This window comes from Bos grunniens, chromosome 17 (assembly GCF_055505025.1).
Source record: "Bos grunniens cultivar Pamir isolate PY7600 chromosome 17, Bosgru_T2T1.0, whole genome shotgun sequence".
NCBI lineage: Eukaryota > Metazoa > Chordata > Mammalia > Artiodactyla > Bovidae > Bos > Bos grunniens.
Genome location: NC_141181.1, coordinates 13,317,956 through 13,334,017, shown reverse-complemented (window position 1 = coordinate 13,334,017; position 16,062 = coordinate 13,317,956). Strand labels below are relative to the sequence as shown.

The following is a 16,062-nucleotide window of genomic DNA, read 5'->3' as shown; positions in this document are numbered from 1 at the left end:
GACTTTACAGTGTTGTGAAAACAGTACATATTCAGTAGAACTATACTTCAGATTTTGGTATTTTCTTGGTCTGTGGTGCTGAGCAGCAGCAGCAAGCTGCAGCTTTCGGTCAGCCATATGTTGAGAGGACAGACAGCTGGCACCCTTGCCACCGTTCTGCTTCTCACTTTGAGTGTAGTAGTCAACATATTACATGCGACAGTCAACACTCTATTGGAAAATAGTAAGTGTTCTGAACACATTTCAGGTAGGCTAGGCCAAGTGTCGTGTTTGTTAGATTAGGTTAAGTATGATGGATTTATCAGAGTGTAACTTTATAAATTGAATATCTGTAGTAGCTATAGTTTTGGAAGGTCTTAAAAGAAGATTTGAGGATGTTAAATTTGTTTCATCTGGAACTAAGAGCCTTATCTGGGGCCCTGAAGAAAAAAATGAGATTTGTTAAAAGCATATAGCAATATTAAATGGAAATATGACACCCTGAATTAGAATCTCGATAGAGAAAGAAAACAGTGAATTAGACATGCTTGACAATTTAAACAGTATATCATCGTGAATCAAATTGAGTCAGTTTTTATGGGAGTAATGATTTCATTAAATGATTAAATGATTTCATTAAAATAAAAATATGGCTGGTTTTTGTACAGAAAGCTATTAAATTGGAATTTGATGTCTGCAGGTCATTGCTTTTTGAAAATCTTAAACTGAGTTGAATAGGAATGAAATACTACATAAAAGCTTTATGACTATTATTTATTTGCCTGTTTCTACTAGAAGTACTTTTTTTCTTACTAATTAAAAAGTCATGTCCTATTCTATCCCATTTATTAAGTGCTCCATTTCCAACACTAACCTGTTTCCTTCCTGACTTTCATTAGGTTTTTATCACCTGTAAAACTTTGCTACGTGGTCTTTTTGGTATTGTTTTATATCAATTCCTAGTCTCCACAGCTAATATTGAAAGTTCTCAGATTGAGGATTATGTCATATTCTCTACGCATCCCCTGCTACACCTGTACTGCAACTAGTGTGGGATAGGACAAGTAGAAGGGTTTAATACATAAGTTGACCAGCACAGTAAACAGTGTAGGCCTATTATATAATTATTTCTGCTTTGTAAAGTTTAAAAATGCTTTGAAACATTTTTAGTTAAACATTTAGTAAAAAAAATGTTTTTTTATTAGCAAAACATTTATTTCATATATTCATAAATTTTCATGTTAACTTTTTTCTTTTAGTTTAGGAAAATAATTTGAAATATGAACATTGATTAGAGTCTTATTCCAAGAAAACATTTTATAACTTGCTTAATGTGGTCTTTACAGTTAATTTTTTTAAATGTATTTATCTTCCTAAAATTTCCACTATAGTTTTTTTAAAGCTATGTAAATGTTTTAATTATAATTAATATTGCATTTTTAAATAAACATCTGTATTGATTTTCAGATATATCATTGTGGTGGAGCATGATCTAAGTGTATTAGACTACCTCTCTGACTTCATCTGCTGTTTATATGGCGTACCAAGTGCTTACGGTGTTGTCACTATGCCTTTTAGTGTAAGAGAAGGTAACTTGAAAGACTTTTCACAGTGCTCTTTCACATCAGTGCTTAGAAAATGTATTGCTGATACTAAGTAAAGTGTTGCTGTCATAGTACTCATCCAAAACTCTGGCCTTATTAAATTTAATCTCACAATAGAATATACATATATAAGGTTCTATATGTCAGTTGTTAAACATAACCTATTTCTTTTTGGAGAAGTTTTTGTTGTGGCTAAAAATATTCTATCAGTTTCACTATTTATTTGCTATACTAAAATGTTCTTTTATATTTTGGCCTCTGTAGCATCCCTGTATTATTAGTCATGTTCTGCTTTATCTTTGACAGGCCAGTACCAGTAGGAAAACTCTTGAAATTCATTTAGTGCTCATCTTGTTTTCATGTTTCAAATTTATCTTTAATCTGTATCCTAAGTTTGTGGAACTAAGGTTATCCAAAAGTCTAATAAAACAGTTAAATATAGTCTGGTGAGTGACTAAAATTCTAATACAACAGCTCAGTATGTGTATTTTCACTTATTCCTACTACTTGCAGGAAAGAGGGACTAGGGACTGTCTCTCTGGTCCATGTGTTTTCCCTACCTAAGCAAGTTAGGCAAGCAAGGTAGGCTAAGTAAAAACTAGCCTACCACTTGGAGAAGGCAATGGCACCCCACTCTAGTACTCTTGCCTGGAAAATCCCATGGACGGAGGAGCCTGGTGGGCTGCAGTCCATGGGATCACTAAGAGTAGGGCACGACTGAGTGACTTCACTTTCACTTTTCACTTTCATGCATTGGAGAAGGAAATGGCGACCCACTCCAGTGTTCTTGCCTGGAGAATCCCAGGGATGGCAGAGCCTGGTGGGCTGCCATCTATGGGGTCGCACAGTCGGACACGACTGAAGCAACTTAGCAGCGGCAGTAGCCTACCACTAAATGGCTCCTGAAGCAAAATCAGTACACGCTCCACCTGGTATGCCTTCTTCCTTTTAATTTCTTTCCTGTTTTCCTTCACTGCTTCCTCACTCCTATTTTTACTTTTTATGTTTCTTCTCTCCAGCTATGTCTTAAACTGATAATCTAGACATGAAAGGTCTCCTTAGTCCATATCTTGAAAATCCATGCTTGAAAGTCCATATTCCATAAGAATAATTATTCATGTAGCTTTATAGTTCCCTCAGTTGGGCAGGCTTTTCTTTTTTTAAAGCTGTAAAAAGGGTATAAATAGTTTAAGATGTGGGGAAGGACTTAATATCCCTTATCTACCTATATATTTGAGATAGATACTATCCATCTATTGAGATAATATATTTTAAGAAAAAACTTGTGAGATTGCCCAGTTTTTTTTTACCAGTAGTCTTAAGAGATGATAGCAGAAGCAATTACTGTTTTATTCTCCTCAGTTAGCAACTAATATCAGAGCATCTACTCTCTGCCTAAAGTATTAAGTAGTTCTAGAATCATATTGATAATAATGACATGGATACGTGGCAGTCACTTTTCTTAATTCTAGTTAGAGAAAAGTGAAAGTCGCTCAGTCATGTCCGCCTCTTTGTAACCCCATGAACTATATACATATACAGTCCATGGAATTCTACAGGCCAGAATACTGGAGTGGGTAGTCTTCCCAACCCAGGGATTGAACCCCGGTCTCCCGCATTGCAGGTGGATTCTTTACCAGCTGAGCCACAAGGGAAGCCCTGAAAGTGAAAGTCACTCAGTCGTGTCCGACTGTTTGTGATCCATGGTTGCTAATTCTATGTAACTATATAATTCTAGTTATAGATGCCATGTCTAAAGCATATGCTGGGAAATAGTTCCTGGTGAGGTTTTAATGTACCCTATCCGTTAAAACTATTGAACTAACAAACTGCGCTTAATCTTTCTGCTTTCCTTTAATATGCTGAAATTAACACGTTATATGTAAAAGCTCTTTATGAACTATAAAGGAATTTTAGCTTGAACTCATTTTTAAATTAAAAAGAAAAACATTGCAGTTGGAGTGTATACAGCCGATTTGTTAATTTTTTTTCCACAAAGTCACTTCTCTGAGCTTTTCTTTTCTTACCTAATGGATTGGGCAATTGTAGTAAATGGTCACTTAGATTCCTTTGAGTTTATATTTTTATTTAATGTTTGGTTTTAATTTTTTAACCTCACATTATTCTTAACATGAATTCTTAATCTTAAATGGCTTAAGATTAAAAATGCTAATTTGGGCAGAATAAATGGATCTGGTGATGTGTTCTGTCAGTATATATTTATTGAGCCACCTGTGTTCTAGTCTGAGAAGGCCTAGATTTGGTTCTTAATTGCAAATGAATAACATCCTAGACCTTCTTTCAAGACTTGTTGAAACTTCAGCTACTGTTCTTCTGTTACACATAGTAAACACAAAAACAGATCTTTTCATTGTTTCCCAAATAACACGCTTTTCCATTTCTGTGCATCTGCCATTGTGGTTCTTAACAACCTTAGTTTGGAGGGATTTTCATGTACCAGTATGTTAGTTTTTGTTCAGTTATTAAAATCTGTTTAGATTATGTTGTTTGCACAGTAAAGCCAAGAAAAGTTCAATGAAGTTCTTAAAAATCTGCAAAGCTAAACTGAAAACAAATGCAATAAATCATAAGTTCAGCATATGGTTATGTCTCACATGAAAATGAATACTTATAACTTAAATTCTTAACTATTTTATTTCATTTTATATCAATCTGTGAAAATACTCCATTTTACTTGTCATTTTTTAAAGAAAAATTACAATTTTTTTATTTTAAAATACAGAATAAATGGCATCAGAGCCTTTCACATAAAATCTGATGGAAAAAGTCTTATAAAAATCACATAATAATGAAAAGATGTGCTTTGTGTATGTGTGGTTTGTATATATAGGCATGTATGTGTGCATGAATTAAACTTGGTATTAGGTACATGAAATACCATGTCGCACTGCTTGCTGTTTAAATCTATGTATAGATTGCTCACAAGAGAGCCTAGGGTTTGGTTTTTATATGATAATTTATTGCTGTGGGAAAAGTCTAGTCTTTAATTGATCTTTGCTAATCTATTTCAATAACTTTCCAATAGGCATAAACATTTTTTTGGATGGCTACGTTCCAACAGAAAACTTGAGATTCAGAGATGCATCACTTGTTTTTAAAGTGGCTGAGACAGCAAATGAAGAAGAAGTTAAAAAGATGTGTATGTATAAATACCCTGGAATGAAGAAAAAGATGGGAGAGTTTGAGTTAGCGATTGTAGCTGGAGAGTTTACAGATTCTGAAATCATGGTGATGCTGGGGGAAAATGGTAAGTTTCCCTTATTCTGTGATATTTGAAAGTTGATTCTGTTTATCCAGGGGCTTCCCTGGTGGCTCAGACGGTAAAGCATCTGTCTGCAATGCAGGAGACCTGGGTTCGATCCCTGGGTTGGGAAGATCCCCTGGAGAAGGAAATGGCAGTCCACTCCAGTATTCTTGCCTGGAAAATCCCATGGACAGCGGAACCTGGTAGGCTACTGTCCATGGGGTCGCAAAGAGTAGGACACGACTGAGTGACTTCACTTTCACTTTGTTTATCCAATAACAGTTTTAATTACTCTGAAAAATTTTGACTCAGTTATATTATAGGTCTGGGAACTAGATTGAATTCCTATATTTCTCAGTGTGGTTCACATTTTGTGACAGCATATGATTTAATTTGTCATTTAATCAAGTTCATATTTCTTATTTTGTTAACCTTCAGTGAGAATTAGATCTTTTTCTAAGTTGGTTTTTCTATGTATATATTGATACAGATGACATTTATTCATCCTAGAAACTGACCAGAAAGGAAAGAATTGGTAATTCTAAAGCAGTCTAGTTTAAAATGTTTTCCTTGCAACTTTGTAAACAGTTATATTACTGACATTTTTAAATAATAGGTTATTGTCATAAATATAGTTAGATGATTTTGAGTGCTGATGACTTTGAGATGATTTTGGAATTTTGTGCTTACAACTTACAAAACTGGAAGAAAAAAATTTTCTGAAGATTGTTGCGGTATATCAGTCTTTAGTTAATGTGTTAGTCTTTAGCTTGGTTGCAATTAAATATTTCATGCTAATGGCCTTTGTGATGACAGTGTCAATCATAACAGTTATTGTCCTGTTTTAACAATAAATTGTGTTCATCAATACTTTAACTAAAAAAGTCAAGAACTAACCCAAGACTTTATAGATCCATTTATTAAAATGGCCGTTATAAACTTTAAATAGTATGTATTCCTCCTAATGAGTTTAGAATGATGCTTGAGAGGTGAATCATGAAAGTTCAAGTAGATTTTCTATATAGCCTCCAGAATTCTGTAGTGTCAGTATGTTTTTTCAAAACTAGTTTCCCAGTTACAACCCAGTAATGCATAGTGATTTACTCTAAATGTGAAACATTTTTCAAATCAATTTGCTTTGTGTTGCCAGGTACTGGTAAAACAACATTTATCAGAATGCTTGCTGGAAGGCTTAAACCTGATGAAGGAGGTACTGTTGTAATGTTGAGTTTTTTTACTCTTTTCCATGTAGTAGATTCTAAAGATCTGAGCAGTTTTCAGTGTCTTATTTATTTGCATTATTTTGCAGGGGAAGTTCCAGTTCTAAACGTCAGTTATAAGCCACAGAAAATCAGTCCCAAATCAACCGTGAGTTATACTGGTATTTTTTTTTATTATTATTAAAGAAGAGTTTATATGTATATATACCTAGAGCATTATTACTCTTACACTCTGTCAGAATGTTTCTCCAAATCAGTCTGGGGCCCCCAAGTGGCTCAGTGGTAAAGAATCCGCCTGCCAATGCAGGAAACAAGGGTCTGATCCCTAGGTGAGGAAGATCCCTTGGAGAAGGAAATGGCAACCCACTCCAGTATTCTTGCCTGGCAAATCCCAAGGACAGAGGAGCTTAGTGGGCTACAAGTCCATGGGGTCACAAAGAGTTGGGCATGACTGAGCAACTGAGCACACACACACAGGTGTAATAAGGTAGCAAAGGAAGATATTAAGACTACTGCAGTCCTTAGTTTCATTTCCACTACTGGGAAAACTATTTTAAGTCTGTTTGGCATCTTTTTCCAAAATAAATCTTCAAAAACCTAATGTGTTTGGTGGTGCAAATGACATCAGGAAAGTGAAAGGCTACCCACAAGACTGGAGAAACTGTTTGCAAATTATATATCTAATAAGGTACTCATACCCAGAATATATAAAGAACTCTTAAAACTCGATTTTTAAATGCACAGAGGATTTGAATAGACATTTTTCCGAAGAAAGGAAACAAATGGCCAATAAGCACAGGAAAAGATGCTCAGCATTGGTAGTCATAAGGGAAATGCAAATTAAAGCCACTGTGAGACACCACATCACACCCACTAAAATGACTTCAATCAGACAAGAGCAAGTATTACTGAGGATATAGAGAAATTTGAACCTTATAGATTGCTGTTACGAACGAAAAACAGTAGAGCCACTGTTATTCAGCCATTAAAAGGACACGGATATATATTACAACATGGATGAGACTTAAAACATTGTGAAATTAACTTCCTTTGATTTCTGCAGGTGTTGTAATGAACTTATTAACCTCAGTAGCTCAGTACTCATATTGAAAATATTTATGATGACTTGACTTACATTAAAAATTTCATCATTGATGTTTTCTATAAACTTAGCTTTTTAAGTTCTCAAGACATCTTATATTCATCCCTGTCATACTGTTGCACATTTTGTTACCTCCCAGATTGCCTAAGATTACTTGATACACATATTGACCTTTAGAAGTATTCCTAGTCTGAAATGATTTCTCCCTTGAAGCAGTCATTTATTTCTTTCAGATTTTAAGATTATTGCTTTATTTTTTTTACTTGGACATGATGGGTTTTTAATTTTTTAAGTCTCAAAACATGCCCTAGCTGATAGATAAGCATCAAAATACTATGGATATCTGTTGGCAACAAATTGTTACACTTTTGCTTTGTGGCTTAACTTTGTCAAGGTGCATAATCAGAGTAGTTTTGTACTGAAATAAAATTTGAATACTTTTCCCTTAAAAACAGGGAAGTGTTCGCCAGCTACTACATGAAAAGATCAGAGATGCTTACACTCATCCACAGTTTGTGACTGATGTAATGAAGCCTCTGCAAATTGAAAACATCATCGATCAAGAGGTACTCTTAAAATAATTTTTGTTGTTTTATCATTTTAAATGTTGGGTATCTCTACATGGTTTATTGAACTTCTTCTGCAAATAGGTGCAGACATTATCTGGTGGTGAACTGCAGCGAGTAGCATTAGCTCTTTGTTTGGGCAAACCTGCTGATGTCTATTTAATTGATGAACCATCTGCATATTTGGATTCTGAGCAAAGATTGATGGCTGCTCGAGTTGTCAAACGGTAATATCCCGTTCATAAGAGTATTACATGTGATCATGTGTACTAGAAGACAAATGTGCTTAATATAGCACTTGAATATTTGATGATATAAAACTAAGATCTCAAAATCATGTGTTTTAGTTTCATACTCCATGCTAAGAAGACAGCCTTTGTTGTGGAACATGACTTCATCATGGCCACCTATCTAGCAGATCGAGTCATTGTTTTTGACGGTGTTCCATCCAAGAACACAGTTGCAAACAGGTAAACTATTTTCTAAACCATTCAACCTGATTATAAGTTCCAACACTTTTCCAATCAGCATATAAACATTACTCATACTATTTTAATTTTTAATAAGGAAAACTCTTGAAGTGATTAACTCCAAAGATTATTCGTATACCATATTGGATGACATTGGTTAGAATAGTGGGTTTTAGACTGTGGTATAACACTGACTCATGGGAATAAGGATGCAGAGCTTTGGGCCCCTCACCGTCTCTTTCTGGTTATGTTTTGTCTGCTTCTTTATTTGGGTGCGTGACTTGCCCAATTTACAAAGTTAGTGGTAAAGCTTACTATCCCCCAAATATCTGGTATAAATGTACAGCCAAGTTTAAAATGAATGATTTTACCTCTCCTCTTTTTTCTTTCATTTCTCCTTATTGGCTTGATAGAGAGCACTTGAAATATAAAGAAGCCTAACTTTCACAGTTTATGAGAAAGTTTTTTGTTTTTTGTTTTTTTTATTTTATTTTATTTTTAAACTTTACATAATTACATAATTGTATTAGTTTTGCCAGATATCAAAATGAATCCACCACGGGTATACATGTGTTCCCCATCCTGAATCCTCCTCCCCCGCCTTCCATCCCTCTGGGTTGTCCCAGTGCACTAGCCCCAAGCATCCAGTATCGTGCATCAAACCTGGACTGGCATCTTGTTTCATACATGATATTTTACATGTTTCAGTGCCATTCTCCCAAATCTTCCCACCCTCTCCCTCTCCCATAGAGTCCATAAGACTGTTCTATACATCAGTGTCTCTTTTGCTGTCTCGTACACAGGGTTATTGTTACCATCTTTCTAAATTCCATATATATGCGTTATTATACTGTATTGGTGTTTTTCCTTCTGGCTTACTTCACTCTGTATAATAGGCTCCAGTTTCATCCACCTCATTAGAACTGATTCAAATGTTTTCTTTTTAATGGCTGAGTAATACTCCATTGTGTATATGTACCATAGCTTTCTTATCCATTCATCTGCTGATGGACATCTAGGTTGCTTCCATGTCCTGGCTATTATAAACAGTGCTGCAATGAACATTGGGGTACACGTGTCTCTTTCCCTTCTGGTTTCCTCAGTGTGTATGCCCAGCAGTGGGATTGCTGGATCATAAGGCAGTTCTATTTCCAGTTTTTTAAGGAATCTCCACACTGTTCTCCATAGTGGCTGTACTAGTTTGCATTCCCACCAACAGTGTAAGAGGGTTCCCTTTTCTCCACACCCTCTCCAGCATTTATTATTTGTAGACTTTTGGATCGCAGCCATTCTGACTGGTGTGAAATGGTACCTCATAATGGTTTTCATTTGCATTTCTCTGAGAAAGTTCTTTTTTTAATGAGAAATTTATTATGCTTTTAGTGCTTAAATCTTACTGGGTTGAACTATATGAAATTATGGATATTTAACCATTTAACCTATAAAAACAGTAAGTTCATGTGATTCCAACGCAGTATTTCATGGTGGATTTGCTGTTTGAATAATGCATCCAAGAAATAAAAGTACTTAAGTAAACTTCTTAAAATTCTTTTTTTTATTTAAATTTGAATAATGCATCCAAGAAATAAAAGTACTTAAGTAAACTTCTTAAAATTCTTTTTATTTAAATTTGAATAATGCATCCAAGAAATAAAAGTACTTAAGTAAACTTCTTAAAATTCTTTTTTTATTTAAAAATTGTCAATTATTGAAAATAATGTACTTTGTTAGGGAAATTGCTTAGACTGTGTGAAAAAAAAATGAAAGTGTTAGTTGTTCAGCTGTGTCCAACTCTGCGATCCCATGGAGTATAGCTTGCCGGTCTCCTTTGTCCATGGGATTCTCCAGACAGAATACTGGAGTGGGTAGCTATTCTTTCTCCAAGGATCTTCCCAACCCAGGTCTTCCCCACAGCAGGTGGATTCTTTACTGTTTGAGCCACCAGGGAAGCCTTCAAATAATGATCCACGCTTTGTATTTAAAAAATACTTAAATGTTCTACAAGTATGATATGATTTAGAATGGTTTTAGTAGTAGTTTAGGTGAGAAAAAATGATTAGTATAGAAATAGTATGGAAATTTTAAAAGGAATTATTACTAAAAACCATTATGTTGTACATAGTCTTTTCAGTGCCAAATTTCTAACATAATTGTACCTTCTCTGTTAAATTTTCTTCTGTCCTAAAAGTCTTAGATCTGAAAGTCTGCAATCACCTAATTTTTCTAAAGTAGTACTTCTGGCTAAATGTTTTTTTCCATATCATAAACATTTTAAACTGTGTTTGTTTTGCACAAAAATACAGCCAAACTAGCCAAGCAAAGACATTTTTTAATATAGATTTATATTGTGATTATACTATTATCGAGATGACTTATGATTGAGGAATTAGAGGAAACAGTTATTCTTAATGTTCTTAAAAAGTAATTAAATTGGGGGGAGGGTAAAAATCAATTGTAATTGATAGACTCTATTTTTCCCCCTAGTCCTCAAACCCTTTTGGCCGGCATGAATAAATTTTTGTCTCAGCTTGAAATTACATTCAGAAGAGACCCAAACAACTACAGGCCAAGAATAAACAAGCTCAATTCAATCAAGGTATGTAAAAATCTATCTCAAGTCACGGGTACTTTCTCAGTGTGGATAGTTGGAGAGTATGTTTTGAATTGAAGACTGTGTCATTAAAATTCTGTCATTTCCTTAGTTGTGAGATTCTGGTTTTTCACGTTTTAGTCCCTGATGGCACACATCAGTCTGGAGGCAGCACTTGTGATAGAGCTGCCACCGCTGCATTATCTGAGTCACACGCGTTGTACTACTTGTGTTGAGGGTACTTGCCATTTAAAGTGTTTTCAGGGAAACTACACTTGAAATAGAGAAGTTTTTAGTTTTTTTACGCATTTTTTGTGCTTGCATAAGAACAATACGATTAAAATGTATGTTTTAAGAGTCTTAAACACTTCTTCAATGAACATTAAATTCTAAATAATGAAACAAAAAATTTGGTTAAATCTGCAGTCTTTTAATCGGCAGTTTTTTCTCCTTTGTGGTATATAAAGTAATTGTGCACCCTATACTTGACGTTAAATATGGTTTTTAGAAAGCAGTCATTTCTTCATGCCCAAAAAAAATGCTAAAAAAGCGTTTCTGTGTTTCTAGTATGCCTGCAATGAATGCCTCCTTAAAGCACAGCTTCCGTTTCATGGCCCTCTCGCTATCGCCCTTTCATATTCTACTCCCCTAGCTTGGCTACTAAAACGTAAGCCCTTGGAAAGAAGAGACACAGTGCATATCACTTATTCTTAAGCACCTAACACAGACTCTGGATGCCTTTAGCCTTCACTATAATATTTTATGTTTACTCTCTAGCCAGGACAATGAAATGCAAGTTTTAAATTAAAACTGAATAGTTCCTCGGTTTTGAAAAGTGAATTAAGCAGAGAAAAGAACTAAATTTTAGAGCACTTTCATAAGAATCTCTTCTGAAGCCTTACCCTTTGTGCTGTAGTTTTCTTGAGTAGAGACTCAGTTCAGTCCCCAAGGACACTTATTCAGGATAGTCTCTGTATCAGTTCATCCTAGACAATCACACCTGAGATCTAATAAGGGAGGTGCTAGGCAGATAGGTAGATAGATCATTACTTGCCAATCTGCAAATGGTACTGGGAAAAACTATTTTTATATACATTTTGTATACTAGGCAGTTCCCAAACTGACATGGTTATATTTTTATCAGGAGCTTAAAGTTAAAAGGAAGAAAATGGAATTTTAATAGTTTTTTTGGAAACAGAATTTTATATAGCAAAATTTTGTTATGTAAAGGAATTTTGTGTGAGGTGTACCAAGGAAGGTGTCTTTGGTAGGTAGTGGAGGTGAGTAGCAGAATAGTAACCTTGCCTTTGAGCAGTGGGATGAGGAATTTCCAGAAGCAGCCAGTGAGTACAGAGGAGATTGTGGGACGCTGTTGTAAGCACTGGTACTACTGTGGGTAATCCAGCCCTGGCATACCGGAGAATGGTGTTGATTTCTGTTTGCTTCTCTTTGTTTTTTAGGATGTAGAACAAAAGAAGAGTGGAAACTACTTTTTCTTGGATGATTAAAGTGAATCGGAGAATATTGATAAGCCATTTATTAAGAGAAACATTTATTGGGATTTTTGTCATATAAAATTTAAATCAGGTTTTATACACCACATGCTCTAGAGCTTGAAGTATAATTTACTTACTGTAACATCAAAAGCCAGTTGTGTTATAAATTGTCTGAATACAGAAAATGCCACTTTTCTGATCTTGATGATAGAACCCTTTTTGTGCATAACATTCTAAAATGAAGACATTTCAAGCTATACAAATTACCTTCAGGTTTCCATAATGTATAGGAAGATTTTCAGTAGGTTTATTATATATTCATGTACCAAATGCTGAGCAGTGTTGCCCCCTTTTAAAAATCTTGAAAAAGGTTTCTGCACTTACATGGTTTGCCAAGTATGCAATTATAATGAAACTGCCCTTATTTTAAAATCCAATTGATTACTTCACTGATTAAATTTGATAAACAAACATCAGGATTATATTTGTTTTCAGTCTTTGCATTAAATTGTCAGTGTATTTAGACTTTGAAAGGAAGATGACTGCGGAACACCACTGCTGGAAACAAACTATTACCAACTTGAGCATTGTTTACAGTGTTTTTGGTGCTTATAAATATCCTAAGCAAAAACAAATCAACACACGTTCCTCTTCCCCACCCCCCCAGAAAAGCCTAAGTTGATTCTGAATTAGGTGTAGCATTCCATAAGATTCTATATTCTGTAGTTACTCTCAAGGTAATGTCATTCTTTAAATATACCTTTCTGTAATCACTGATCAAGATTTAGAAAAAAGTATTTTAAAGAATGTTTGTTTCCCTTAAAAGTACAGTACAGGTTCAAAATCTTTAGAGTTGGTCCCTAAGCATCTGTGTTTTTAAACTTCCACAGATTTCTGATGGGCAGCCAAGGACTGTGAGCCACTTTCCTAAAGGCAACAATACCGCCAAGGAATGCCCAGATAGCAATACAAAGTATCCCTTGGTACCAAATATATTTATTTCTAGGTTTTGAATATAGAGGATATTATCTAAATCTGTTTGACTTTTTTTTTTTTAAGTTTTAGATAGTATGTAGCAGGAGTTCTAAAAACTGATCCAGATTTCTTGAACAGTGGGATACCTGTAGTGTGAAACCACTTTCAAGTATACTTCTGCCTAATGCCCTGAACTGGGACTAACTCACACGACAAGTGGGAAAAGGAGTTTGCTGCTGCTAAGTCGCTTCAGTCGTGTCCGACTCTGTGCGACCCCATAGACGGCAGCCCAGCAGGCTCCCTCGTCCCTGGGATTCTCCAGGCAAGAACACTGGAGTGTGTTGCCATTTCCTTCTCCAATGCATTAAAGTGAAATGTGAAAGTGAAGTCGCTCGGTCGTGTCCGACTATTAGCGACCCCATGGACTGCAGCCTACCAAGCTCCTCCATGGGATTTTCCAGGCAAGAGTATTGGAGTGGGGTGCCATTGCCTTCTCCCGGAAAAGGAGTTTAGGACATAGAAAAACTTTTAGAGCTCCCTGAAACTACAGAAGCTTTAATTAATATGCAAACAGTTGGTGAAAAGTGGTTTAACTAAGACCCATTAGGCCTTTTAAAAAATTAATTTATGTGAGTATAATGTTTGTGAAAATTTCAAATATACAGAAATAAATGGAATAAAGAATTATGATTTCCCTTCATTTTACCCTCCCAGAGATTACCAGTGTTTAATAATATATATCCTTTCATGCTTTTTAATTAAGTGTGACTATGTAAAGGGTTTGCTTTGTACATAAATGGGATTATATTGAAATAAGTAGTGCCTATTTTTAAGGATAGGTTAAACTTGTGAATGATTATTTCAAATATATTGAATAAAATAAGACAAAAGCTATTTTTAATTACTTATTCTGTACTATGTCCTTAAAATATTTTTGATATAAGAACCGAGTTCTTTCTACTTATTGCTGATATAGAATATGTATCAATTGTATTTTTCATGTAAATGAAAATTTTAAAAAGGAATTCGATGTTACTTAAAATTTTGTACAATAGAAAAGGACTTAAAATATTAACACAAAGAAAAGTGTTTTATAAAATCTGTTAACCAACTCAAATACCTCAGTGCAGATGTTAACTCTCTTAAAAAGAATGAGACTGCTCATTATATCCTGATTAGAAAAAATTTCTAAGCAAAAAAGCATAGTGCAACGTAAGTTTATTATGACACCACTGTTTATGAAAATGTGCAAAGTACTAAAATACATAAAAGGATACTCAGAAACAATGCTTTTGAGAAGGATAACTTGATGGTTAGGAACAGAGAACAAAGGAAACACACACACCTATTGCCTTTTGAATTTTACATTTTGTACATATCAACTGTTTAACATAGCATTTAGCAGTCTAAAAAAGTAGTGTATATGCAACTTAAGTTAACCTAATTTTACACCATAGCATCTTGAAGTCCAGTACCTTCTCTTGCTTACCAATTAAGTTGTTTGGTGTCTGACATGTAGTTTTGCCTACTACTGTGTTGAAGGAATCAATCTACTCATCAGAGGTTCTGTTTCTATAGGAGGACTGGGTAACTACTTACTTGGTTGTGTACACTCCCTCATTAGTATTTCATGTACGTATATGTAAAGCCCTGAACCCCAGTGTCTGGTGAGTTACGAGTACCACGTGGTTCTGAAGAGAGAGTTCTGGGTTGGAGAGTCAGAAAGGGCTACAAAAGAGGCAGCTGCCACGGAAAAAGAACCTATAAAGATGGTATAATAATCCATGTGAACCAGAAGACAGGTCAGGTCAGATATATCAGCGTGGGCACCCAAGAGCTTGGTGAGAGGAATGGATGCAGGCAAGAGTGTGGTGAACTGTCAAGTGCCTCAAAGATTTAACGTGAAGTTTTTACATGGTTTGAGTAGGAATGAGGAAACAAAACCAGCTAGAGAAACAGAATTGTCAAATAATTGGTTCAGCAGCTTATAATTCTTTAATTTTCATTTTATTATTACTCACCAGTACCTCCTTCTTGCCTAATTGGTAGGATAAGCCGTGTGCTCAGCTGCAGCTGGTGGATCATAATTGGGCTAAGGCCATCATGACAGTTCTCTTCATAATATCCTAGTTGCTTGCAGCTCAGCATGGCATGTTGAGCAGTTATAGCCAGTAAGCTGAAGGAAGCCTCTTGGGAGTTTCTGGAAGCCCTTTTGCTTTCCTAATAAAAAGAGATATGTATCTGGTACACTTTTTTGAGGCGGTGTTGTGCCCACAAGGTGACAAAAAGGGAAATGCTGAGAAAGTCACAAGGATGCTAGCCCTGCCATTAGACACCACACAATGCCAGCAGCCACATTCCTTCCAGATTTCTTAGGAAAACAAATCCCTGTTTAAGCTGATAAACTCACGGATTTCTCTTGAGGTAAGAACCTTGGCTCTGACATCTCTTCAAAGGCTTCCCATTTACTAGTGCCAGGGGACTGGATGACCAGCTCAGAACCACTTTTCATCTTAGCTTGCAGATTCCTGGACATCAAACCTAACTAAACAAGTACGACTACAATCAGTGGATTTTTGTTTTTTCCTTAAGAATCTGGAAACCAGGCAAGGAAAGGCTTGTCTGTAGGAAATGTTTAGCTACCACTATTGTCCCTTTGACTGGGGTGCTCCTGGTGGCAGTGGTGTAGTCGCTTAGTCGTGTCTGACTCCCGCGACCCCGTGGATTGTAGTAACCTGCCAGGCTCTTCTGTCCATGGGATTCTGCAGGCAGGAATACTGGAGTGAGTGGCCATT

General features: G+C 35.5%; 1 protein-coding gene across 2 annotated transcripts in view; it reads left to right on the top strand.

Annotated features, from left to right (window-relative positions):
• Positions 1 to 14,161, top strand: part of ABCE1 (ATP binding cassette subfamily E member 1) — a 32,400-nt gene extending 18,239 nt beyond the window's left edge. For both annotated transcript variants that reach the window (XM_086346544.1, XM_086346543.1), the window contains exons 10-18: positions 1,447 to 1,568; positions 4,630 to 4,851; positions 5,999 to 6,058; positions 6,158 to 6,216; positions 7,626 to 7,736; positions 7,821 to 7,963; positions 8,084 to 8,206; positions 10,691 to 10,802; positions 12,257 to 14,161. In XM_086346544.1, coding sequence (XP_086202670.1) covers positions 1,447 to 1,568; positions 4,630 to 4,851; positions 5,999 to 6,058; positions 6,158 to 6,216; positions 7,626 to 7,736; positions 7,821 to 7,963; positions 8,084 to 8,206; positions 10,691 to 10,802; positions 12,257 to 12,304 — 1,000 coding nt within the window. In that variant the 3' untranslated portion in view covers positions 12,305 to 14,161. The remainder of the gene's footprint in view (positions 1 to 1,446; positions 1,569 to 4,629; positions 4,852 to 5,998; positions 6,059 to 6,157; positions 6,217 to 7,625; positions 7,737 to 7,820; positions 7,964 to 8,083; positions 8,207 to 10,690; positions 10,803 to 12,256) is intronic.
• Positions 14,162 to 16,062: the final 1,901 nt, after the last annotated feature.